The 26,902-nt window shown below is 45.3% G+C and overlaps 1 protein-coding gene across 4 annotated transcripts in view; it reads right to left on the bottom strand.

The window, feature by feature from the left end:
- Positions 1–18,737, bottom strand: part of CYFIP2 (cytoplasmic FMR1 interacting protein 2) — a 129,413-nt gene extending 110,676 nt beyond the window's left edge. The window contains exon 1 of one of the 4 annotated variants that reach the window (XM_035013178.1): positions 18,648–18,737. Coding sequence is in view for 2 of the 4 variants with exons in the window: in XM_035013153.1 (XP_034869044.1) it covers positions 5,804–6,025 (222 nt within the window). In the remaining 2 variants the exon portion in view is untranslated. Of the gene's footprint in view, positions 1–5,803; positions 6,072–8,024; positions 8,235–18,647 lie in introns of those variants that run through there. The other 3 variants (XM_035013169.1, XM_035013162.1, XM_035013153.1) reach the window with 3 other exon arrangements.
- Positions 18,738–26,902: the final 8,165 nt, after the last annotated feature.

Below are 26,902 nucleotides of genomic sequence, written 5' to 3'. Positions count from 1 at the left end.
CCATGACCTGAGCCGAAGGCAGATGCTTAACCGACAGAGTCGGGTGCCCTGTGCTAGGTGTTTTCAAATGCTATGCTTCAGTGATTGTTGGTCCTATTGGTCCTGCTTGTGCCAAAGTACTTACAGGCATGGCTTTTTTTTTTTTTTTTAAGATTTATTTATTTATTTGATGGGGGAGGGGCAGAGGGAGAGAGAGAGAGAGAATCTCAAGCAGACTCCCCACAGAGCGCCAAGCTTGATGTGGGGCTCAATCTGATGACCCCAAGATCACGACCTAAGCTGAAATCAAGAGTCAGATGCTTAACCCACTGAGTCACCCAGGCACCCTGCACAGGGACAGCTTTTTTTTTTTTTTTTTAAGATTTTATTTTTATTATTTATTTGACAGAGAGACACAGCGAGAGAGGGAACACAAGCAGGGGGAGTGGGAGAGGGAGAAGCAGGCTTCCCGCAGAGCAGGGAGCCCGATGCGGGACTCGATCCCAGGACCCTGGGATCATGACCTGAGCCGAAGGCAGTCACTTAACCAACTGAGCCACCCAGGCGCCCCCACAGGGACAGCTTTTTAATAATAAAATGCTTGGGCTCCATCCCTAGGACCTTGGTAAGGACCCGAGACAGCACAAGGAAGGAAATCTGGCAATATCTAACAAGCTCGTATAAGCATTTCATTCTTTGACCCGCAATCACTTCCAGGAAACTATCCCAAAGACACGTTGATAAAAATGTAAAAAAACATTTGCACAAGGCTATTCCCTGCGGCACCACCCGCAATAGCAAAACTCTGCAAAATGCAAATACCCCTCAACAGAAGATTGTCTGAATAAACTATGGTACAGTGGCACAGTGAGATACTAGGCAGCAGTAAAAAGGAATGAGGAATCTATCTATACACACAAGTATGGGGTGATCTCCAGGATATGTGGTGGACAATACACTGTCATTTATCTAAGAAAGGAGTGACGCGCGCACACACACACACACACACACAATTAAAAAACAAACAATGGAAGGATAAACCATCTAATTTTAAAAACTGGCCACTTACGGGGAAGAAGAATAGGCAGGAATATGGTTAAGGGGGTGGGGATAGAGGCAAGATTTCTTTGAATATACCTTGTTTTGTAGATTTGACTTTGAAACCATATATTTTACATAATTATAAAATAAAATTTAAATTTAAAAAGCAACTACTCCCCCCCCCCAAAAGTAAGATAAAACAAATTAAGGTATATGTGTATTAGTTTTTGGCATAACAACACAGAAAGAACCTATTCCAAGTGATTTTAAAACTCATAAATTTCTGACAGAAGATACCCTAAGAACGATGAAGAGTTGCAAAAAAATACCTCAAGCTTTTTTTTAGTAATTATATTGGTTAACTGTTGCAGTGAGAATGTTTGAATGCAGTGTAAGGTAAAACAAATTAGCAACTATGGAATGCTCTATCGTTCCTGGTGGTGTTGAGAACTGGCATTCTTGATGCTCCAGAGAAAGGACGTACAAAACCAAGTAAACTAAATTGCACTGAATATGAATTTGGGGTATCCGTAGGAAGTCAGCATGTGTTTTGACTTTATTTTTTTTTTTTTAAGATTTTATTTATTTATTTGACAGAGACAGACACAGCCAGAGAGGGAACACAAGCAGGGGGAGTGGGAGAGGGAGAAGCAGGCTTCCCGCAGAGCAGGGAGCCCGATGCGGGGCTCGATCCCAGGCCCTGGGATCATGACCTGAGCCGAAGGCAGATGCTTAACGACTGAGCCACCCAGGCACCCCTGTTTTGACTTTAAATATACCATATATATGTACGTTTGTATGTATGTGTATGTGTGTTTATCTCCTAGCTTTGTGTACTGAAAACACAAGCACACAATGACCAACCCATGAGCAATGAGCGCCTTTACTGCCAGGCTGTGGTCTGCAAATACCATTTCCTGCTAAAAGAATCAATATTTCGAAGAAACAGCTCAGTCCAGGTCTGGGACAGAAAATGTATAAGAAAGACTTGGAAAGAGTTGTCGCAGCAGAAAGCAAAGAAGCAGCTCTCTATCTATGACTACTGGGGTGTGTCTAAGGGACCCAGGAGAGCCATCTTGAGGCAGCTTCCACTGGCCAAAGAAGGGACACTGTGAGCATCAGTTAGTATAACTCAGTACACCTGAAGCAATATCAAATACGTTTAAATCCATGAAATCATAAAGACACTTAATAAAACCTTGGTTTTTATTACTTTGTTACTGCTGGAGGATGCCAGTGAACCAACCTTTATGTTGAAAATAGGTACAAAAAAGGAAAGAAGCAAACATTTAACGTGTCTTTCTTATACAAACTGACCACTGGATAACCAAGGGGAATGTTAATCTCTACAGATACAGAAGTTCTTTTTTTCCCCCAGAAACACTGACAACTAAAATATCCCTAATTTTGGGCGCTTGGATGGCTCATTCGGTTAAGCGTCTGCCTTCATTCAGCTCAGGTCATGATCCTAGGGTCCTGGGATCAAGCCCCGCATCTGGCTTCCTGCTCAGCGGAGGTCTTGTTTCTCCCTTTCCCTCTGCTGCTCCCCTCTGCTTGTGCACTCGCTCTCTCTCTCTGTGTCAAATAAATAAATAAAATCTTTAAAAAATAAAAAAATAAAAATAAGATATCCCTATTTTTTTTTTTTAAGATTTTATTTATTTATTTGAGAGAGAGAGAGAGAGAAACAGCATGAGAGGGGAGAGGGTCAGAGGGAGAAGCAGGCTCCCTGCTGAGCCGGGAGCCCGATGTGGGACTCGATCCCAGGACTCCGGGACCATGACCTGAGCCGAAGGCAGTTGCTTAACCAACTGAGCCACCCAGGCGCCCCCCCCCCTTTTTTTTTTAAAGATTTTATTTATTTATTTGAGAGAGAGAGAGAGAAACAGCATGAGAGGGGAGAGGGAAGATATCCCTATTTTTCTAACCCCTAAAATGGATATAGGCACAGATCATCACCTGCTGCTAACATCACTAAGTGAAAGACAATTAGAAATTATGTGTCTCCTGATGGAAAAGCACACCATCACCTTACAAAGAATGCTGGACCCAAAGCCAAACACCTGAACCCAATCAAGCCTTTGACACCCATTGATAGGAAATGGACAGGACAGAAGAACATGTCGGAATACACTACAGTGATGTATTAAAACATAATCTATGGGAAACTCTGCAGGACAAATGACTCAGCGTCTTCAACAAATAAATTCCATGGGGGTTAAAGAAGAGATGAAGGGGAAGCTATTGCCAATAGGGGACTGACAGGCCATCACAGTGCACCCCCTTGTTTGGATCCTCTTTCAAACAAGCCACCAAAAGAAAATCATTTACGAGGAAATTGGAAAATTTAAGAGTGACTGGGTATTTGATAATATTAAAGAACAGTGTTATTATTTTTCAGATGTGATAATAATATCAAAATTATGCTTTAAAAGAGTTCTTATCTTCTGGAAACACCTACTAAAATATGGATAAAATGATATAGGGGTTTGCTTCAAATAATACCAGAGAAGGAAAAAGTGAGTAACAGATGGAACAAAACTGGCCATGAATTAATAACTGTTAGTGCTGTGTGATGCTTACATAGGGATTTATTCTATCTTTCTATTCAACTTCACATTTGTTTGAAAAATCTCATGAAATCCTCAGGCTCAGTGTATACATCACCAGCTCTAACCTATCTCCCCTTCCTTCACCTTCCCTGACTCCCACTTGCCACCATCTTTCCCCTCCCCTTTCTCCTACACCCTGGGTTTCTTCTGGACTTCACACACTTCAAAATAACCCATCTACCAGAATAACCCTTAAGGTTTTCCCTTTAACACAATAAAACCCCTGCACTTCCCTTGAAGAGAATCAATAAGTGAACAGCCTACCAGCCAGTAAATTAGGAGTCTTTATTTCTGTTAATGCAACCTTTCTTTTCTCCTTGTAAATGCAGCTTCTCTAATGGATTCCTGTGTTTATTTGTAGATCATTCACTGCCTCAGGGAGAAGGAAATCAGACATTTCTAACTCAAGTGCTGTAAGTCACTGCCAACTCCACATCAATCAGAAAGAAAAAAAATATTTTGGAAGTTTTAAGCGGTATACGTGAAAATAAGCACTTGCTTTCTGGCTCAAGTGTCCTGCCTATTATGCAATTTTCCAAGTGAGGATAATTCTTCATATCTAGTCAATGAACATGTGGCCATTTTGCCACTTTGGAAGAGAAATTCACAAAAATATTTAAAAATGAACTGTGTTCTGGGAGTGTCACTTACCAGACACAGCTGCAGCCTCTCGGGGTGGGGCATTCACGGCCGATTTTAATTCAGCATCTTTCTAACAAGCTTAAACGCAGTGGCCTGGTTTCACCGAGAAGTAACAACCCTGGGCTCCAAGGCAATCGGCTTCCGAGAAGGGCTTTAGGGGCACCCTGGCTGAGATGGCTGATGGACCCCCAGCAAATGAGGGGGGGGGCACAAATGCCAGATGTGTGCCAGGAGAACCTGGCTTAGGGAACGCAGGTTCTGAGTAACCACACCCTAAACCTGGCTACTCTGGAAGCAAAAGATCTGCATTGTCATTTTCTATTTGACTTTCTGGAAGGAAAAGGAAAAATAGCAAGATCTTTTTACTTAAGTGGAATACCGGGCTAAGTATAGCAGTTAAGCTTGCACTATGGGTTCAAATCTGTCATCTGCCACTTTACTAGCTACATAACCGTAAGCATATTACTTAACCTCTTGAGTCTCAGTTTCCTTACCTTTAAAAGGGCAATCATTAGTAATGGTCCCTGCCCTCAGTGATTTATTCTGAGGATTATATAACATTACAGAATGTGGAATGCTGCCCAATAGCAGGCACAAAGTAAGCCCTTGGGAAATGTTAGCAGGCGGGTGGCCTCTTTTTAACATAGTGAATGGACGAATCAAACATTGCCACAATTCTATAAAAAAAAAAAAGAAAGAAAAGGAGGGTATTACTACTATCTCAACTCCAACATCTCAACTCTATAGGTCTTTTGTATTGATTTCCTCAGTCACAACCACCCGGCAGTTTCGAGAGGACAGGTGTTATTTTGCTGTTTTTCTAAGGAGGGCAGTGTTACTGAGAAGTGAAAACGTTCTTTCAAGGTCACGTGGTCAGCTGTGGCTGAGCTAGGGCAGAAAGGGGATACTTTGACTCCCAGTTCAATGCCCTTTCTTCTAGACCACACCTACTTCTGTATCTTTATAAAAGGTACCAAGGACTTTACTTTTTTTTTCCCCTCCAGGTTGGCTGCTTTTTCCCTCCCCAAGAAGAACAAGACTCTGCCAACCTAGAAAGATTAGGTAACTGTCACCTTTGGGTCCCACAAACATCAAGAGGCCAGGAAATATTTTCCCTGCCTGTAAATCTATCCAGCTAGAAAGCAACTAAATAAATACATAAATAAACACATAATTTAAAAAATGATAAATACGTGTATATTTATATATGTAAATAAATAAATGCATAGGTAAATACAAGGGAGGCTTAGACTGTACCCCTTTAAAAAAAGTGTTCTTGGGGCGCCTGGGTGGCTCAGTTGGTTAAGCGACTGCCTTCGGCTCAGGTCATGATCCCGGAGTCCCGGGATCGAGTCCCACATCGGGCTCCCTGCTCGGCAGGGAGTCTGCTTCTCCCTCTGACCCTCCTCCCTCTCATGCTCTCTCTATCTCATTCTCTCTCTCAAATAAATAAATAAAATCTTTAAAAAAAACAAAAAAGTGTTCTTGCACAGCATTTGACTGAGCAAGGAAAAATCCAAAGAAGGAACCTGGAGTGTAGCCTGCTTTTCCATCATGGGTATGCACTGGGCGTGTTGGAGATTGTGCGGGGACCCAAGTTGGTTGTGGCTCCACAGGTCAGTATTTCCTCTGCAGCTGAGACCCTTCCACATGTCAGGGGCAGCTTCTTCACAGGTGTGGGGGCCAAGCAGGGACACAGTCACCTGTGTGCATCTTACAGGACTTCCACAGACTCCACCAGAATGGACCATGTGGCTTATCCTGAACAGGCTGGAAGTGAAGAGTTGGACAGGAATGCTCCACTGATCCCGTGGTCAAACCTTCTGGCTCCAAACCCCACTGCAGCCCCTTGGTACTTCTTTTAATGGATCGCCTGTCCATAAAATAAAGCCATAGGTTAGGCGCAGCCCCAACGCTGACAGCAGCAAGCCTCAGAGTGGTTCGTGGAGAGGAGAGGCAGAGCCATGCCGGATGGAGGGGAACCACACGGCGTGGGAGGCTGGGCCACAAAGTACAGATGCAGAACTCTACCTATTTCAATAGCTTATAGCAGGCTCATCAATATCACAGAGTACACAGCAGAACCCACCAAACACTTTATGTGCTGCCGGGATGATCCTAGGGCTGGGGGAGACCGAAGGGAATGGTTACCTCCTTAAGGAGCCTTTCTGACTCTCTTACCCCCTACCCAAATTCACTTCCTCCTTTGCCCCTACTTTTGTGGCATCCATAATGCTTTATTACACCTTTTACCACATCTTCTCTCCTGCCCTAAATGACAAATTCCTTGAGGGCAGGAGGTGTGTCTAACTCACACCCAGCTCCCAAGCACAGTTTCAAGCACATATTTGTAGCTACATAAAGATTTATTCAATGAGTAGGGGCGCCTGGGTGGCTCAGTAGGTTAAGCATCTGCCTTTGGCTCAGGTCAAGATTCCAGTGTCCTGGGATCAAGCCCTGGGTCGGGTGGGGTTCCCTGCTCAGCAGGGAGCCCAATTCTCTCTCTGCCCCTCTCCCTGCTCGTGCTTCCCCCCCGCTCAAATAAACAAAAATCTTTTTAAAAAAAGTTAAAAAAAAAAAAAAGATTTATTCAATGAGTAGATGGCCAGTGAGCCCAAGACATCAAGAAAGCCATTGCTATGTCTAAGATACCAGGATTTTAAAAGTAGGGAGGAGGAAAAGGAATATAAATAGCAAAAAACCTGTTTATATTTTAGAAGGAACTCCATCAAAATTGTTCAAATAGTTAACATGTGGGCACTTAAAGTGAAAAGTTTCAATATTTTGTAAACAGTTATCTCTGAAATAAACTTCCTTCTCTCACCGTATGACCTGATTTCACTCATCCTTCAAGGTCGCTCCCCTCTAGGATGTAATTGCTCCTTCCAGTGCTGGTGAGGCTGTGAAATCGGAACCCTCAGACGCTGCCAGTAGGAAAGTAAAATAGTGTGGTACCTTGGGAAGCTGTAGCAGTTCATCAAATTTTAGAACACAGAGTAACCGTGTGACCCAGCAATTGCACTCCTCGGTCCATCAGCAGTACCCCTCTTCTGACACGTGCTGCGTGGGAAGGGTGGCAAGTACCGATACTTCCTCTTCCTATGTCAGGGCCACTGTTACTAATTGATAATGGCTTTATTTCTCAGTGAGTCCACAGGCAGCCTCAGAATCCTCCTCAGGAATTACAGAGCTCCAGCTGGCCACCAGCCATCAATCTGCGTTTGCCCATGAAAGAAAACACGGATGCCCTTCCTCGCGTAGAATGATGCACACATGTGTAGCCTCCACGAGGTGAGAGGCCATTTCTTAGCCATCGCTGAAAACCTGAGAGACCTTAGCAGAGTGCTGGAGACAGATTACGCACTGAGGAAGTAGCAGATGAATGCGTGACCACATCTGAATCCCCTGATGACACAGGAGAAATGAGATGACCTGAATTGGCCATGTCTTCATTTCAAGCTTTCCCATTCCTTCTCCTTCACTATTGACAACACAGATAACTTAAATCAACATGGAATATGCAGTCATATCCATAAACTGTCTATACAATTACTTACTTAATATTTTGTCTAAAAAGACTTACCATTTTTCACTTAATACATTTTAGAAGGAAGCTCATATTACAATCCCTAACAGAGAACTAGTATCACTTGCCATAAAAAAGGGAAACTATAAAAACAATGAAAACAATGGGTATTATCTGAAAATCATCTCACATCACCATTGATATGCTCAGAAGAGGTGGTTTACCTGGTGAGAGTGGGATGAAGAACTAGTTAGAATCCTGACTGCCACTCTGCTGGCTGTGTGACCTTGGGAAGTTGGCATCATGTTTCTGAGCCTCACCTTCCTCATCTCTGATATGAGGAATAATAATAGTTCCTACGTCAGGGGCGCCTGGGTGGCTCAGTTGGTTAAGCGACCACCTTCGGCTCAGGTCATGATCCCCTCTCCCCGCTCATGCTGTTTCTCTCTTCTCTCTCTCTCAAATACATAAATAAAATCTTTAAAAAAAAAAGTAGTTCCTACGTCATAGGGTTTGAAAATGAAATGAGTTGATCCATGTAAACAGCTTGCTAGATAGAGAATGCTCAAAAAAATTTCCCCAACAAAACCAAATCCAGCAATGTATAAAAAGGATTATATATCATGACAAAGTGAGATTTATCCCAGGAATGTATGACTGTTTCAACAATAACATCCAAAAATCAATTAATGCAATAAACCATAGCATAGAATAAAGGACAAATCCCACAGGGTCATCTCAGTATATGCAGAAAGAACAATGGACAAAATCTCACACTCCTTTGTGACAAAAACACTCGACAAACTAGGAACAGAAGGGTACTTCCTCAGCCTGATAATGGACAGCTAAAACAAAACAAAACAAAATCCACAGCCAATATCAGACTTAATGGTAAAAGACTGAATGCTTTCCTAAAATTAGGAAGAAGACAAGGATGTCTGCTCTCTCCATTTCTAGTCAACATTGTATTGGAGGTTCTAGCCACGGTAATTAGGCAAGAAAATGAAATAAATGGTATCCATGTTAGAAAGGAAGGAGTAAAACTATCTCTATGTGCAGATGCTTAATCTTCTATGTAGAAAATCCTTATGAAACCCACTAAAAACTATTAGAATGAACAAATATATTTAGCAAGGCTGCAGGATGTATCAACATACGAATATCAATTGTATCTCTATACACTTGCAATGCTCGATCAAAAAATGAAATCAGGAAAATAATTCTATTTACAACAGCATCACAAATAATACAATATTTAGGAATAAATTTGGCAAAAAAGATCATAAAATGTATACTCTGAAAACTATAAAACATTGTCAAAAAAATTAAAGAAGACACAAATAAATGGAAAGACATCCCATTTTCATAGATTGGAAGACTTAATATTGTTAAGATGGCAGCACTCTCTGAGTTTATACAGATCCAATGTGATCCCCATCAAAATTCCAGCTGGTGTCTGTGAGGAAATTAACAAGCTAATCCTAAAATTCACACGGAAATTCAGAACAATCCCCAAAAAGAACAAAATTGGAGGACACCCACTTCCCAATTTTAAAACTTACTACAAGGCTACAGTAATCAAAAGAGTGTGAGGGGGCGCCTGTGTTGCTCAGTCATTGAGTGTCTGCCTTCAGCTCGGGTCATGATCTCAGGGTCCTGGGGTTGAGCCCCTTATCAGGCTCCCTGCTCGGCGGGAAGCCTGCTTCTCCCTCTCCCACTCCCCCTGCCTCTCTCGCTCTCTCTCTCTCTGTCAAATAAATAAATAAATAAAATCTTAAAAAAATAAGTGTGGTATTGGTATAAAGATATAAAACAGAATTGAAAATAAAAAATAAACCCTCATATTTATGGTCAATTGATTTTTGACAAGGGCACCAAAACAATTCAGTGGGGAAAGGATACTCTTCAACAAATGGTGCTGGGACAACTGGATATCCACATGTGAAAGAATGAAAGTGGACTTCTACCCCACACCACACAACAAATTAACTCAAAATGGATCAAAGACCTAAATGTAAAAGCCAAAACAATAAAACTCTTAGAAGAAAACACAGGAGTAAATCTTTGTGACTCTGGAACATGTAATGACATGAAAAGTACAAGCAATGAAATAAAAAAAGATAAGCATCTATTCGATTTTATTAGCTGTCTATTAATAGACAACATCACAATTAAATTTAAAACTTTGGTATCTCAGAAAACATCATCAAGAAAGTGAAAAAAAAATCCACAGGATGGAAGAGACTATCTGCAAGTCATCTGCTATTTATATAGAATATATAAAGAATTCTTAAAATCCAATAACAGAAAGGCAACCCAATCTTTAAAATGGGCAAACAATAGGAACAGACCTTGCTCCAAAGAAGATAGACAAATGGACAAATAAGCACATAAAAATTATTAATTATATCATTAGCCATTAGGGAAATGCAAATCAAAATCACAGTGAGTTATCACTTCACATCCATTAGAACAGCTATAATCAAAAAGACAGATAATAACAAATGTTGGTGAGGATGTGAAATTGGAACCCCCAAACTCTGCTGGAAGGAAGGTAAAAATAGTGCAGCAACTTTGGGAAACACTTTGGCAGTCCCTCCAAGTTTTAAACATAGGGTTACCATCCGATGAAGCAATCCCACTCCTGGGTATAATCCCAAGAGAACTGAAAATACATGTCCACACAAAAACTTGTACATGAATGTTCACAGCACCATTGTTTGTAATAGCCAGAAAGTAGAATTGACTCAAATGTCCATCAGCTGATGAATGGGTAAATAAAACATGGTATATCCATGCTATGGAATATTATTCAGCCATATAAAAGAATGAGGTAGAGACACATGCCACAACATGGATGGACTTTGAAAATCTGCTAAGTGAAAGAAGCATAATATGCTTTTTAAAGGAAATGTCCAGGGTGGGCAAATCAAGAGAGACATTAAGTCATTCGTGGTTGCCTAAGCTTGGGGTGGAGACTTCGGGAAATAGGTGGTGCTGCTAAAGGGCATGAAGGTTCTTCTTTTGGGGGTGACAAAAATGTTATAAACTCAATCACGATGACGGTTGCACAACTCTGTGAATATACTAAAAATTACGAAGTGTATGTTTTAAATGGGTGAACTGCAGAATGTGGGAATAAATAAAGTCGTTACCAAAAAATGTTCCTGTGCGCATGAGTACTTGGGGATGCTTTGGGTATATATACATAAGCAGGAGTGGTACAAAGAGAGAGGGAGCTGGAGTAGGAGCTTGGCGAGTTTGGGAATCATGCCGCTGCCCTGGACAAGCAGAGACTATGTTGAATAAAAATCACCTGAGGAAATGGGAGAGAACCAGAGTGTGACAGAGACATCCCAGGATCCCATGGAGCAGGCCCTAGACTGCAGGACGAGCTGGACCACCATGCGGCAGGGCCCAAACCAGCCCCCCCAGCCCCCCCAGGCTTCGTTGCACTGCCATCTGTTGAGTTGGGGTGGGGGGAGCTGCCCCACCCTGGAGGGGCTACTTCTCAGACAGCAACAGCCTCTGAGGTGGGGGGATGGGCTTTGAGGTTTAGAATGAGAAGAAGACCGGTTTGTAGTACTCCTCCCTAGCTCTCTTTCTGCTTGGAGGACGGGGAGGCTGAGAGACAAGATGGACCAGTGCAAGGTCACTTGGCTAGTTAGGGGTGGAGCTGGGGTTAACACTGTAACTTCCCCGGAAGATAGGAGGATCTGACACGGTAACAGATATGACAGAGCTGTAAAAAAAAAAAAAAAAGAAAAAAGAGTAACATTAAATAGGAAGGGAGAAAATTCTAATTCTGCAATAAAACAAAAAAGCCATGTAGGAAAGGAGATAAATCAAAGGACATTACCTAGCTCTCTTGTGATCATCATTTACACGTCTTAATAACGTAGATGCTTTAAACATGATTTAGGTTAAAACAGAGCTCTCGCTATATTGGGAGATGGGGACAGGGGAGGGAGGCGGATGGTATAAGAAAGCGGAGCGTTCATCTGTCACTGCAGGAAGTAAACAGACAATGCATAGAACAGATAAATCAAGAAACGGCAGCGTAAGCATATCCTTGAGAGATCTGGAGGCAAGGGCCAGGAGAACCAGTGAATTAGAAGTGACGGCCTCTCTGGGGAGGTGGGCACTGGATGGTTGTTTTCATTATGTGTCTTTCAATACTATTTGATCTTTTGAAGGCATGCATTGCTTTGATGGGAATTTTTAAATTTACTTTAAAAGACAATAACCCAAGGCCTCCTTCCTAGCATCTCTGATGACATCTGGCCAGTCCCCAGCACTGTCTTTGGGCAGTCTGTGCGACCTAACTCCCTCACTGCGGGTCTTCTGGGACAGAGGCCCCAACCCCAGCAGCTTCTCTCCACACAAGGGACGTGAGGTCAGAGCAGAGAAGTCCATGTCTTGGGCCTCTGGAGGAGGCCTACCCTCCTGGTTGTTTACAGCAAAGAAAAAGACCCTGGCAGGGTTAGAGACCTTGCCACCACTGCTCCTTTACTCAGCTGCTTCCTGTGTTGTCAGGGTTGAGGGGGCCTTTCCGTTGATAAACCAACAGGGCCGATCCCATCCTCTTGCGGGGGGAGAGGGGGGGTCATGCCACCGAGGGCAGCTTGCCAGCTTGCCGATCTGCTCCCGATGGGGCCTATGACAAGCCAGCACGGGAGGGGCGCCAACGTGACCTCTATCTGGGGAAAGGAGCTGCGTCTCAGAAGCACCTGCTCAAACTCAAGAAGGGAAGCCAGCCACCCTGCCTCTGCTGTGGAAACAGAGAGCGAGATGGCAGGTTCAGCCGCCAGAGTGTGCAGGCCTGTTTCATGAGGTTGCAACTCGACTGTGGCTCGCTCTGAAGACTGGAATCCCATCTTCACTCACTCTAAAAAGGCCATTTCCCTGTCTGTAAAATAGGGAGGTTGGCCGGGCAGTGGTTCTCAACCGTGACATCAAAACATCCATTGTGAAGGTTCTTGTGCACAATTTTTACCAGTAACAGTTTAAGTAGTGAGGTTTGCAAACAGGTACTTTTATTATGTGTTTGGTAGGGTTCCAAGCGCCCCCACGCTATCACTGCTTGCGTGTATATCTCTTTCCCTGAGCAGGAGAAAATGGGGGTAGGGTGGGAAGGGGGCTGGCTGTGGGTGTGGTGTGTTGAGCCTGTCAATATTGTCCATCATATTACTAAAAAAGTAAAGAGAGCAAACCCAAAAACAACCAGCTAAGAATCACTGGACTTGAGCCTCTCGCAGGGCCCTTCCAACTCAAAAAAAAAAAAAAAAAATGACACTGACAGCAGATGGACCCTCCAGGCAAAGGGCTTCCTTCAAGACCGCGGTTCTCCAACATGGACAATCACAATGGCCAGGATGTATGAGGTGCCATTAACCTGCCCATGGACATTCTTGCCTTTGCTCCAACTCCCTCCACTCTCCAGTAGACTGTCCTCTCCCCTTCTCGAATCCTATGCTTGACCACTGTCAAGGCCCAATTCAAGATAGGCCTCCACCATGAAGGTCTGACCAGCCAAACTCGACCAAACCTTCATTTCTCTGGATTCTGAAAGTGTTCAGTCTAAGAGTCCACAATTTCCTACTGCATTATAAATTGCTTTATGTTTCACTAATTCTTTGGATCACCAAAAACAGGAATAGTCGGGGCGCCTGGGTGGCTCAGTTGGTTAAGCGACTGCCTTCGGCTCAGGTCATGATCCCAGGGTCCTGGGATCGAGTCCCACATCGGGCTCCCGGCTCAGTGGGGAGCCTGCTTCTCCCTCCGACCCTCTCCTCTCTCATGCTGTTTCTCTCTCGCTCGCTCTCTAATAAATAAATAAAATCTTTAAAAAAAAAACAAAAAACAGGAATAGTCATCTTTTTTTTTTGAGTTTGACCCAGAGCCCTAGTAAAGATCAGGGCACATGCTACATATTATTTACTTAATAAGCACTACATGAACAACTTGTTGAATGCATTAGCGAGTGGCCCAAATTCATGTCTTCTGGTAAAAAAAAAATGTTTTTTAATTTAAAACATTATGGTCCTCTAAGGTCTCACATCTAAATCAGCCTTATTGCTATAAGACTCTGAGGGGACTTCCTTAGAACATTCTGTCATACCGATTAACCCTTAAGACGCAGGTCCTTATTTCTCTTTCCCACATGAAGGTGTAACATACCTCAAGGTTGATGGCTGACCCCTAGTCCTGAATTCTTTTCTCACCATTCATACCTTGCCAAAATCAGTCTTAAGGAATCACAATTTAAAAGCACAAACTGACTATCTTTCTCAGGTATCCCTTCACTTAACCCTGAGTCACTGAGTATCTTCTACGAGGGTCAGCCTTGCAGATTCTCTGGTCTCAGTAACGTTAGACAATCCTCTCATTCATCCCCCAGCTGATTTCTTATTCCACCCAGAGGCAGCTGTTCCAAACCCCCGGAAGTCTCCTGAACTTTCCTAACCAGTCCACCACCTTTCCTTTCTGCAGAGGACATCATCTCCTCCCTTATTTAGAAGACAGAGACCATACAACATGGACATACTAAACATCCCTCTATCCCACGAAGAGATTAAAGTCTGAGAACCATGGCTCTAAGATGACCTAACGATGATGCAAACACACAATCAAAAGGCCTATTGATGAAGTCATCACTGGGTCCTTCTTGGGTATCTCTCCAGAAGGTCATGTTTACTTTCTTCTCTCCTTGCACTATCTCTGAGTTGCTGTGAGTCTATCAAAATGCCACTCAGCCAGAAGGGTCCCTGCAAGACATTCTGCCTGAACCCAAGCTCTGCCTTCTCAAAACAATCTCTTTCAAGGATGTGTACCCAGTTGGTTTCTTCTTCCGTTGCCAGGGCCCAAGAAGTATGGCTTGAATGGTCATCCTTTGAGGCATACCACACAGAGCCCTTGACATAATGGCCATGGCTAGGAAGCCAATATCCAAACTCTGCATCCTGGGAGGCGTCCCACACCCACTGACTGAAATCTGAAGTGTCTTTGTACAGACAAGGCCATCCAGAGGCCTTGACAGACTCTGAATCACAAAGTGCCTTTCAGTTTCCCCTTGGCTTCAATGTTACAGAGAGGCTACAGATTTGTCTTCCTAAATTGACACACAATATATAATTAATAAATTGTTCCTTTAGGAATAAAGGGCAGGCATCCAAAAGAGCCACACATTCAGAAACCTCTTTCTCTTCTCTGTTTCCATGGTCTTTTCTTCTAAGACTGGGATTTATAGACATTATCTCATCTGCAGGCTCCTGCGGCAACAGGTAGGTAACAAGCTGGGCAAGCTGCTTTCCCTTGGCCAATTTTTAAAGTCAGAGAGGTAGTGGAGGATTTAAAGGCACACAGCAAGTCAAGGATAAATCCTGTGTCCGAAGGCCACAGGCTCTGCTCCGTCTGCCTGGGAAGTGAAGCGTGCCCTTAACATTTTTGGCTGATTGCAAAATGCTAAATGCACACAGAAAGAAAGTTCCTTCCTGACCTCTGTTTGTGTGTTGAAATGTGAGAACTACCTCTGGGCTTCTGCTCAGTGTATTCCCTCCCCTTCTTTCTGCCTACTCAAGTTATATCCACCTTCAGTGAGCTACTCAAGAGCACTTCCTATCTGAAGGCCTTACTGATACCACGTCTTATCACTCTTTGGGCTACCTTTTGCAGGGAAACCTGCAGGGGCTAGGTTTCTTGGTCACAAAGCCAACTCCCCTGGGAAAAGCCAAATCCAGGAAGGCTCTGGAGGTAGAGGGGTTGGGAAGAGCTATGGGTTAACTACACACATGAGCCATATTCTTAAGGATTATATAATTAATACATTAAGAGAATAAATACATAAATATAATAGCACTTTGGGGCGCCTGGGTGGCTCGGCCGTTAAGCGTCTGCCTTCGGCTCAGGTTATGATCCCAGGGTCCTGGGATCGAGCCCCGCATCGGGCTCCCTGCTCCATGGGAAGCCTGCTTCTCCCTCTCTCACTCCCCCTCTTGTGTTCCCTCTCTCTCTGTGACTCTGTCAAATAAATAAGATCTTTAAAAAAAATAGCACTTCACTATGTGCTAGACCCTCAACACGTTCATGCATCCCTCACTTATAAAGAGCACCCAATGAAGGACCAGCTCCTTCCCTACCCCTGCTGGCCTCCCAGTCACTGTCCAGCATGCTCCACTACCAAAACAGGGTCTATCCTCTAGACCCTAGACATGGGTTTGCTCCTCAGAACGACGAGACCAAAGGCCTATTACAAAGGCTCCAATGAGGTGACTGATGTCTGGTTTTGTCAACTACAAGTGAATAATTAATACTTGCTGATAAAGAAATAGACTCATTGTTATGGTGGCCACATGGAGGCTACAAAAGTCCATTTTGTGAAGCTCTTGGTAGAACCCTGGGGCCAACAGCAGCCAAAAGAAACCTCTCTGAGTGATAGTGTAGGCTGATCCTCAAATGTGGGGACCAGAGCCCTGTACTGTTTTCTAGGAGTGCTGTTTCCAATGCTAATTAGCTTGTTGCCTATTCATCACCTCATTCAGCTTGCTGGTCAGTGACAGCAGTGGAGGCCCACTGAACTCCCAAGAGGCCACAATTTATCAGAAGGGACATGGAGTGTTCTCCTGGGGCTCTTTTCCATATTTTAAATTCATGTCTTCCTTTTCTGGGCCAGCCTCTGACTTGATTTGAGAAAAACCCTCCAACCCTACTGGATCATATATCCCATTCTTGGCCTAATGCCTAAAGCAAGTTTTTCCTTTTCCACTTTCAGCAGGGATGGAACAAGGCAGGCTTGGGTGCCTCCAGAACTGGTCAGAACTGGCCAGGAAATATAATAAAGAAGCTTAGTGAGCAGAGAGCTAATGCCCCCAGCCAGAGGCTCAGTGTGCAGAACTAGGCAGAAGCACCAGCTTTGTAAGCAACAACACACTCTTCTTGTGGCCTAGTAACTGCCCAGGCAGATGGCAGCCAGTGCCAGTGAGTGACTCTCTATAGGAAAGTTTCACCCTCCCTGCAAGCGGATACGCGGTGCTCCACACACAGCTTCCAGTGACAGTAACCCCTGGATGGTTACACATACACACGCTCCTACGGTATTTCTGCCCCGGCAGCAAACAGAGCTGCCAGCTGCCAGATACTGTCATTTCAGTGAGCTGTTCCCCAAAATTGCTACCCAGTTCCCCGTTCCCGCTTGCAGCCCACTGCCTGAAATTCCACCATTAGAGATATCAAATATGTTGACTTAAAGCTTTGTTTTCCATTCAAATGCCTCCCGGCCTGTTTCCTTTCCAGTTAAATGACTTCTAAAGGACCTGCTCTGCACTGACTGGCAAACTCTTTTGTATTTAGCTCTTAAAAGATAAACGTGTTCATTGGCTCCTTTCTTGAAAATAATTTTTGACACAGGAGAATGGGGGAAGCACAGAACATGGAGGTGGAGGTGGGACGCCTCAGGGAGAGCCACAGAGAAGGTCTTACGGTGCTGAAAACTGCCTTCATGGCCTTTGCAATCTTGTTCAGGGATATGGACCTAGAATTTTGCTCCCCAACATCTGTAATCTCTGGGGTTACCAGCATTGCTTACAACAGGGCCTGTGCCCAAGATTAAGTAAGGTAAGACACACTGCCCTAAGGGGGACACAGGTAGAAGGTAGAAAAGATCAGTATGAGAACGAGCACTCCCCTAATTTGTCCCTCATGCCTGCAGGACCACCCCAGTCTCCTCACCCATGCCAGGAAGGCACGGGCACCTGGGAGCTAGCAGGAAAAGATCCTTGACACCTTCTCGTCCTAGCTGGAAGGGGAGCAGATGGCCCATCAGCCCTAGGTGAGTGTTTCTGCTGAGCTGGAGATACTAGGCAAGCAGAGGTCAAAGTCAGATTCCCTGAGCTGGGAGGGCCAGGGCAGTGCCAGTGTCCCTTCCTGCCAGGTTCTCCTCTGTACAGAGAACCATACTCCTGTCCGACCATGCTTCCTGCCCCCACCCCCACCCCCAAACAGAGAGCACCCCCTTCTCTTCCTTCTCACCCATCCATCGAAGGGGAGGGCTGTCCCGAAAAGCAGAAGCTACAACAGACAGGTAGGCAATCTTTCCGGTTCTCCAGAGCTCAAGAAAATCCAACCTTTTCCCGGGGAGTCAGCCCACTCACCCCCTTCCCCCTGTCCTCCCCCGCCCACAGCCAGCCAGGAGGGAGAGTGATGCTAGTGTAGGCCAGAAGGCTTCAAAGCGGGTCAGACTTGCCTCCTCCCTCATTAAAACCCCCACCCCCAAACACTGGCGCTTCGGCCCTCGCCCCACCCATCTCACGTTCACCGCAGGGCGCTGTGCGCCCCAGGCGTCTGCCAGGCGGGCCCACGCGGCTCTCGCTGGCCCTGGAGGAGGTGATGGTGGCCGCGGCGGCAGAGGCGGCGGCCGGCGCTCTGCAATACCTGGGCTCGGGGATGTCGCCGCCGCTGGGCTCGCGGCCGCTGCAGGTGTCTCCGGTGCTCGGGATTAGCGCCGGTTCCTCTCCGGCCCGCGGCTCCGGCCCAGGCCGCGCACCTGCTGCTGCCGGGGCCGCCGCCGCGCCCGAGCTGCGTCGAGTGTCCGCGCCTCCTCGCAGGGGGTCCGCGCCGCCGGGCCCGGAGTGGGCCGAAGGGGGAAGGGGACCGCGCAGGGCCTGGACCCCAGCCTCCAGGGGCTTCGGCCCCCCCCCCCCCAGGCCGCGCTAGCCGGGGCGCCGCGCCGAGCGCCCCCCTCGGGCTGGGAGAACGGGCGCCGGCCCCTTGCGCATCCTCACGGCCGCATGGACGTCCCCCGCAGCATCCCGGTCCCCACGCCGGCCCCGAGGCCTGCGAGCGCCGCTTACCTGGGTCTGCGGCAGGTCCAGGGGAGCAGCCCAAGGCTACGGCTGGGCCCCGCGCCGGGGCGCAGGATGCTCTGCCAGGCTCCGCTCCGCTCCGCCGACCGCGGCGGTCGGCCCCGCCCCCGGCCCCGCCCCCGCCGGTCGCGGCCCCTCCCCCGCGCGCGGTGCCCGCCCCTCTGCCGCCGCGGCTGTCACACAAAGAGCAGGAAATGGCTGCGGCGAGGGGCTCTCGGTGCTCCCCTCTACGCGGCCGGCGCATCCCCGACCTGCACCCCGGCTGCTGCCCCAGGACAGCCAGCCGCGCTGCCCGGGGCTGCTGCCCCCGGGTCTCGCATGCCTGGAGCCACCCCTGCAGCAGAGGGAAGGCGGAAGCTTTGGGCTCGGTTCGGCTCTCATCGATCTCACGTTTTTTCCAAGTGCTCATTTAGCTACCTAATATTTATTGAGCAGCTGTTTTGTTCCGAGCCCCGTGCCATAAGCTGAGTGTGCACTGGTGTACTGCCCTTTGGGAGCTTATTATCTACCAGGAGAGACAGGGCGTCAATTAACCTAGTAATGTGCAGTTACAGCTGGAAGAAGTTCTGTGAAAGAAAGAAACAGGGCGAAGTGATGGAAAATAAAGCTGAGGTTTGGAGAGAGGGGACTCCCACCAATTGAGCCTGGTCCCCAGTGCTGCGCCTCTGCTCAGGAATACCTTCTCAGTTCCTTGGAGCCAAAACCCTGAAGCTGCCGTCTCTTAAGCAGGGACCTGCCTCAACTTCATTCAGGAAGAATTGCCTAATGGACAAAAAGGAACATACATGGTGACAGGAGGAACCTGAAAGGACAGGCACCTTTCTCTTCAAGGTTTATCTGCCATTCAGCGCTGGCCAAAGAAAGGGTTCTCACTGAGCTGCAGCCTGGTGGGCCCTCATATCCAACTTTGAGACCCCCCCTGTACTCAAGTCACTTCGACAGTTTCTTCCTAAGAAGCCACCGTATCTATAATGTGAGGAATAATAATTGCCCTTCCTACCTCACAGGGTAGACACTGGAAAGCATTTGAGACATTTTAAAGTGCGTTCAGATCTAAAAGATAAAATCCTGTTACCAGGGAAGCTTTCTGAAAGGTTTGCCTAGGGCTCACAAATTTATACTTAATCACTTAGCTATTACTGTTAGGGGCTATTTATAGAGGGGCCATGTTACCGGAGTCTCTGGCAAAGGACTTGTGGAATCTTTGCCCTCACTGATCTCACACCATTTCACAAACACTCAGAATTCATGATCCTTTCTGGTTTGATGTTACATCACTCATTCTAATTTAAATTGCTATTTCAGAAAGGATGACTTATATATATATGTACACACACATTTCTGTCTCTGTGAGAAAGCTGTGGAGGTGTTTGTGGAGGATGACTTTAGAAATTGAACTGAGTTTCTTTCTTTCTTTCTTCCTTCCTTCCCTTTCTTTTTTAATTTCTTCATTTTCCACTGTGAGCCTTAGGATTTTGGGTGTCAATGATTACAAATATGTAACAAGAGAGGTTGGATTTTCATTCTAAAGGGCAAACTATGTTGGATGTTGTAGAATTCTGGAAGACCTATTTCTCCCTGTTGTTCCTTCCCTCTCTTTTCACCTTTCAAGATCAAGTTGCTTAAAAGAAACAAAAGAATATTACATATATATTTGGTTAGGTCTTAGGCAAAAATAATTCCCTGACCCCTGATTTCCATTTGCTTATAAGGGGAAGCAATGTGGTTTATTCAAACCACTGTGTTGGAAATCCAGAGGCTTATCTTTTGGTCCCAGTTTTGCAACTGAGTGACCCTAGACAAGTCATTTCACCTGCTATACAATGAAGTAAGTTGGATACATTCTAAAATCCTTCTGCATGTAGAAAATCACATGAGTTAAAACAAAAGACATGCCTCTGCCATGCTTAAAGCACTTCACTAGCTCCCCATTGTTTTCAGTATGGAGTCCAAACTCCTTAACTAATGGCCCACAAGGGTCTTCATGATCTAGCATCTACCTCTCCATTCTCTTCTTCTGTAAGCAAGCTCTCTATGCTTTTAGCTAAAAGCAATCTTTTAGTTTCCCAAATTTGCTGTGTTCTCTCTTGCATTGGCCTTTGCCTAAGCTGGGCTTTTTGCTTAGAATGATCTATCCTCCTTTCCCTCCCGCTTCTGCACTTGCCCTCAGTTTGCTGCATAACTTCTATTCCATCCCTCTGGGGCCCACTTATCTGTCAGTTCCTTCAAGCTCCCTCCATGTCTGGGTCAGGCTAGGATTAGTCATCTGTGCTCTCAGAGTCCCCTCGGCTTCTTCTATCATCCCCCTTGTTGTGCTGTGTTGTGGTTCCTGACATACTTGCCTGCATACATCATTCGAGCATAAAATCAAAGAGAGAAGGGATGTGTCTTCCTTGCTTCTCTTCACCTTCTCAGAGACCAGAACTTAACAGGAGTTCAGTAAGTATGAGTTGAATGAATAATCTAAAGTGAAATCTGAGCTTACATGTTTCCAGTGAAATGTGCAGCCATCTGTCTACGGCCTTCAGATATGCTTCATGTCCATCCCCCGGCTGCACCATCAGCAATGAGGGGATCGAAGCTATCGGGAGAAAATTGCTTTGCCACTTGCTAAGCTGCGGCCCACACACTGTGGTTCCATGTGTGGCAACATTGCCTTGTTTTTAGAAAAGTCTCAGATCACTTAGGACATCTAGGTCTCCATTTAAAATTCACAGATCCTGCTTCATAGAAACCAATAGTGGAGTATCTGAAATGGGTATAAGAATTGGTTCTGGAGAGAGAAAACATAAATACTAATATTAACAATAATGGCTAAAATATTTTAGAATCAATAATAATTTTTTTTAAAGTAGGCTCCACGCCCAGCGTGGAGCCCCACATGGGGCTTGAACTCACAGCCCTGAGATCAAGACCTGAGCTGAAATCAAGAGTCAGGCACTTAACTGACTGAGCCTCCCAGGTGCCCCTAATAAATTTTTTTAAAGATTTTATTTATTTATTTATTTGAGAGGGAGAGAGAGACGCAGGGAGCCCAAGCGTGGGGAGGGGCAGAAGGAGAGAGAAAATCCCAAGCAGACTGAGCGAGGGAGGAGCTGAACTGGGGGCTCCATCTCACAACCCCGAGATCATGATTGAGCCGAAATCAAGAGTTGGAGGCTCAACCAACTGAGCCGCCCAGGTGCCCCTCAATGATAAATTTTTTTTTTTTTAAAGATTTTATTTATTTGACAGAGAAAGACACAGTGAGAGAGGGGAACACAAGCAGGGGGAGTGGGAGAGGGAGAAGCAGGCTCCCAAGGAGCAGGGAGCCCAATGCGGGACTTGATCCCAGGACCCTGGGATCATGACCTGAGCCCAAGGCAGACGCTTCACGACTGAGCCACCCAGGCGCCCCAATGATAAATTTTTAAAAAGAAAGAAGGGAAAGGGTGTGAGATGGAGAGAAAGTGTAAATAATACACAAGAAGTTTCCAAATGCAATGGGCTTGCTACATACAGTAGGGCTCACACACTTGGTGCATGTAGTTTGCAGGAAAAGAGAAACTTGATGGTCAGTTATGCAATTTATGTTGTCCATTAGATAAAACCTGAGCACTTGCTCAAAATTGCCTCATTTTACAGATGAAAGAACTGGGGCCCAGAAAGGGGAAGGATTGCTCAAGGCTGGCGGGACCCAGACCCAGGTCTTTCCATAGGAAACTGGGTTGCTTATTTCCTTCTTTGAATCTGGGATCATTTGTTAAAGCACATGTTTTAAACTAACATTTATTAAATGTTTATTTGGGGCCAGCCTCTATGCTAAGTACTATACATGGATCGGCTCATTTTATCCTCATGAAATCCTAAGAAGTAGCCCTGTTATTTTGTAAATGAAATATTGATAACTGGTGTGCTGGCTGAAAGATTGCAGCTCCATCCTGGGCCATTTGGAAATGCACGTCCCCCCTTCATGCTGTCTTTCTCTCACTTTGCTCATTTCTCACAACTTCTACGGACCTGGTCTCCCTTGAAGGTCAGATCTTTTACACATAACTTCACAGCAAAGAACATTTCATCTTTATTTAAACAAATTCTATGCACAATAATTTTAGATAAGAACTGTTAAGGAGGGTAGAGCATATTCGGAACAGGATTTGGAACGCAGCAATGTAGCTGAGGCACAATGGGCCCTGAGCTACCCCACTGGCAGAGGCTAGCAGAGGTGGCCCCAGAGTCAGCCCCACAGAATGGTTGGGGAGCGTGGATTCTGGGGACAGACAGGTCTGGCTTCAAGCCCCCATTCTGTCACTCACTAATTATGGGACCATGAAGTGTTTCCCTAATTTACTGAGCCCTGTTCTCATCTGTAAAATTGAAATGATCATAATCGTACCTATCCCTTGGGTTCTTAGAAGATTAAATGAAATAATAAACATAACACGCTAAGCAGAGTCATCATAAGCGCTCAAAAATGGAAGCTTTTATTGTCATTATTATTATTAACATAGTTGGAATTTTGGTGTGATCTCTAGGAAGGATGCAGGACCTGGAAGGAGATTTGAGTTCTAACGTCACCTTTGTTACGTAGCTCTACAACTTCACGCATGCTCTCTATCACTTCCCTTTTCTGTCTGGTGAGACCCATGTGCTCCCACTCTCATCCCAAAGTTGCTGAGAGACCAAACATCATCTTAGATGGGAAAGTGCTTTGAGATATACAGAAAGGAAAAACAAATGAATGTTTCTATAGTTTACTCACCTTATAGGCACTTGTACTCAAAATCAGTCTGAGAAAATGGAAAGGGACCAGAAACTCCTTCATAGCTATAGATGGGTGTAGATGGGTGTGGGTAGAAGTGAACCGGGATGGTGAGAAATCACAGTCCCCTCAGCTCCTTCAACTGAGTGTCCTGTGACCATGCTAGCTAGCACCTATTGCCTTTGTCCTCAAGGTTCCCAGTCCTAGTTGAAAAATAATGCAAGGGAAGAAAGTGGAATAAGATGTATTTTGTTGTTGTTGTTTCATTCTGATTTCTCTGTGTGAAATATCCTTCTAGACCCACTCTTCCTTGGGAGCTCCTATTTACCCTTCAGGACAGCTCAAACATCACTTCCTCTGTGAAGCCCTCCTTGATCCCTTGGGTATTTTCACTCTCTATGCGCTCATATATTGTGACCACTGCTCCATCCCGTAACCCTTTGCAATCACAGGTGATTCTCATTATTTGGTATTTATGTTTTATAAAGTTGCCATGGACACTGAATGAGTGAATACTGAACCATTGCTCCTAGGGGAAGTATAGGGTTAGGTTCCTGTGAGCCACTGGTCACAACATTTTCATCAACTGGTCTATATATAACCTTGTTTTACCCACATTTATGTTTAAAAAAACACTTTATTTAATATACCTATGGATTCATTAACATTAAACTCACAGTTAACAGCATTATAACTCATGTCTGAACAAAACTTATCTAACACACATTTTCTTTAAAAGAGATGTCATAGCCTTCTTGCTCTTAGGAACACTACACGGCACTTCAGCTCTGTGCTTAAGGACCATTTTATTTTATTTTATTTTATTTTATTTTAAAGATTTTATTTATTTATTTGAGACAGAGAGAATGAGAGAGAGAGAGCATGAGAGGGAGGAGGGTCAGAGGGAGAAGCAGACTCCCTGCCGAGCAGGGAGCCCGATGTGGGACTCGATCCCGGGACTCCAGGATCATGACCTGAGCCGAAGGCAGTCGCTTAACCAACTGAGCCACCCAGGCGCCCTTAAGGACCATTTTAAATAGCAAAATGACCAACAGAAAGTACCCAAGTGCAAACCATGGCACTAAATAGACCTCTAAACGGATACTTGTTTACAGAATGAGAGCCGAAATGAGAAGGCAGAGCACCACCTTGTTGCACCTCAGCTGGGGCTGTGCGGGTAGGGCAACTCAAGAGTTTTCACCGCACCAGCCTGGGCATGCCATCGATGACTGGGAAAGGATTGATTTGGGAGTTACCAATAAATTTCAACCAGTAGGCAAATCTGCACGTATAGAAGCTGTAAATAATGAGCATTAACTGTATTTGTTTATGTGTTGGACTTTTTTTAGTAGCATGAGGGCTTCTTATGGGAAGGCTGGTGTCTATGCTAGATATCTTCACTTTCTCCAAACCCACTCCACTCTTTGCGCCCTACTCTCTCCCCCGGGGACTTACCTTTGTGGACTGCCCTGCTACAGTTTCCTTATCCCCTGGCTTCCAGTTGGGTTTGGCCAACAAGAGGCCTCAGCAGTTGATGGGATAAGGGAAGAGAGTGGGGTCAATGACTTCCTCTTTGTGATGTTGCCTTGGGCTTCCTTACTAAAGGTCCTCTCCTTTCAAGGCAACCTTCTCGGAGTGATGTCTGCTTTCACATTCAAATGAGCACTCCCCCCTCCTGTCTCTTCAGGCCTCCAGGTGGTAACTGCTCCTTGGCTGTTACTTTCCTCTGTACCACTTTCTGTGCCTCTCCTAAACCTGACCCACACTCTTTTAAATAATCCTTTCCCTTTCATAAATAAGTCCTCCTTGAATTATCTTAATTTGAGTGTGAAGTGTTTGGTCTCTAACTGATAAGATATCTTATTCATCCTATACACCCCACACAGTGCCAGGAAATGTCAGGTGAATCGGTAACTACTATTTATGAAGTAAAGAAATGATCTCTAAAACTCCTTCTAACAGTTACTGTGTGATTCTGTGATCCCACAAGCCAACTTGGAGACAGTCTCAAAGTCATTGAAGACACACGCAGACACACACAAATACACACTGCCCAAGTCTTGCTGAATGGATTATGTTCCATCTCTTCCTCAAGGTGGTGGACTTGTGTGTTGGAAGATTCCAGGGCGAGTAGGTAGGGTCTGCAAGATAAATGCTCTGAGGAGCAGAGCTGCTCATCCAACTGCTTTAGGAGTTTCATATCCGGGTCATTTCCCAGTGGGAGTCGAGCCCAAAGGCGAGTCCCACAAAGGACTGTGCAGAAGCCACGGGCGTTCTCACTTGTGCCTAATGGTCCTCTGGTGCATGAACTGGCTCCTGCCATGGATGCGGGCCTGTGGTGAACTAAAAGGTACGCCAAATACAAGCACACCCCAAATACAAGCCTGCCTTTATTCCACTGGGATTTTAAGAGGAAGGGGGACAGCTATTCATCGCTGTCCAACTGTGACTTAAGAACTCCCATTTACAATTTCTACATGGCACCCACACAGCAGATGACAGTGAATGAGTATGAACAATAATCTGGTACTCGGAACAAGGCAAAAAATCATCTTCACATTGGCTTCTTTTCCATCAGTGTTCCTGTCTCAAATCCACTCACTATGCTGCTGCATGATGCATTTTTTTTTTTAAAGATTTTATGTATTTATTTGACAGAGAGACACAGCAAGAGAGGGAACACAAGCAGGGGGAGTGGGAGAGGGAGAAGCAGGCTTCCCGCGGAGCAGGGAGCCCGATGCGGGGCTCGATCCCAGGACCCTGGGATCATGACCTGAGCTGAAGGCAGACGCCTAACCAACTGAGCCGCCCAGGCACCCCAGGATGTATTTTTAAACACAGATTTGACCTCTCCTTGCTTGATAACATCTTTTCTATCTGTAGGTAGAGTTCCCACATTTCTTGTCTTTTAAAATATGCTCCTTGGGGTGCCTGGTTGGCTCAGTCGTTAAGCGTCTGCCTTTGGCTCAGGTCATGGTCCCAGGATCCTGGGATCGAGCCCCACATCGGGCTCCATGCTCAGCGGGAAGCCTACTTCTCCTTCTCCCTCTGCCCCTGCTTGTGTTCCCTCTCTCACTGTCTCTCTCTCTCTGTCAAATAAATAAACAAAATCATTACAAAAAAATAAATAAATAAAATATGCTCCTTATGTAGGTTTACAACTTCTGTTTTCAATTTGCCTAACCCCTTCTATTATCCTTACCCTTGCCAACACCTCACACCCACCCCTACAACTTACACTTCAGGGAGGATAAACTGATAATAGCTTCCCCATACATTCTATTTCCTCTATCCCTCTACCTGGAAAGTATTTTTCTTATTTCTACCCACTTACTTCCTAAAAACAAAACAAAAAACCCATAATTCACCTTCAAAACAGAGTCGGACATTATATCCTCTATGACGGTACTTCTCAAACTTTAATGTGCTGATGATCACCTGTGGATCTTGTGAAAATGCAGATTCCCATTCAGTGAATCTCAGGATGAAGTCAGAGAATTCA

Source organism: Mirounga leonina, unplaced genomic scaffold, assembly GCF_011800145.1.
Source record: "Mirounga leonina isolate KUSES-001 unplaced genomic scaffold, KU_Mleo_1.0 Mir_104, whole genome shotgun sequence".
Classification (NCBI taxonomy): domain Eukaryota; kingdom Metazoa; phylum Chordata; class Mammalia; order Carnivora; family Phocidae; genus Mirounga; species Mirounga leonina.
Note: the sequence above shows the minus strand (reverse complement) of the source record. Positions and strands in the feature narration are given on the sequence as shown.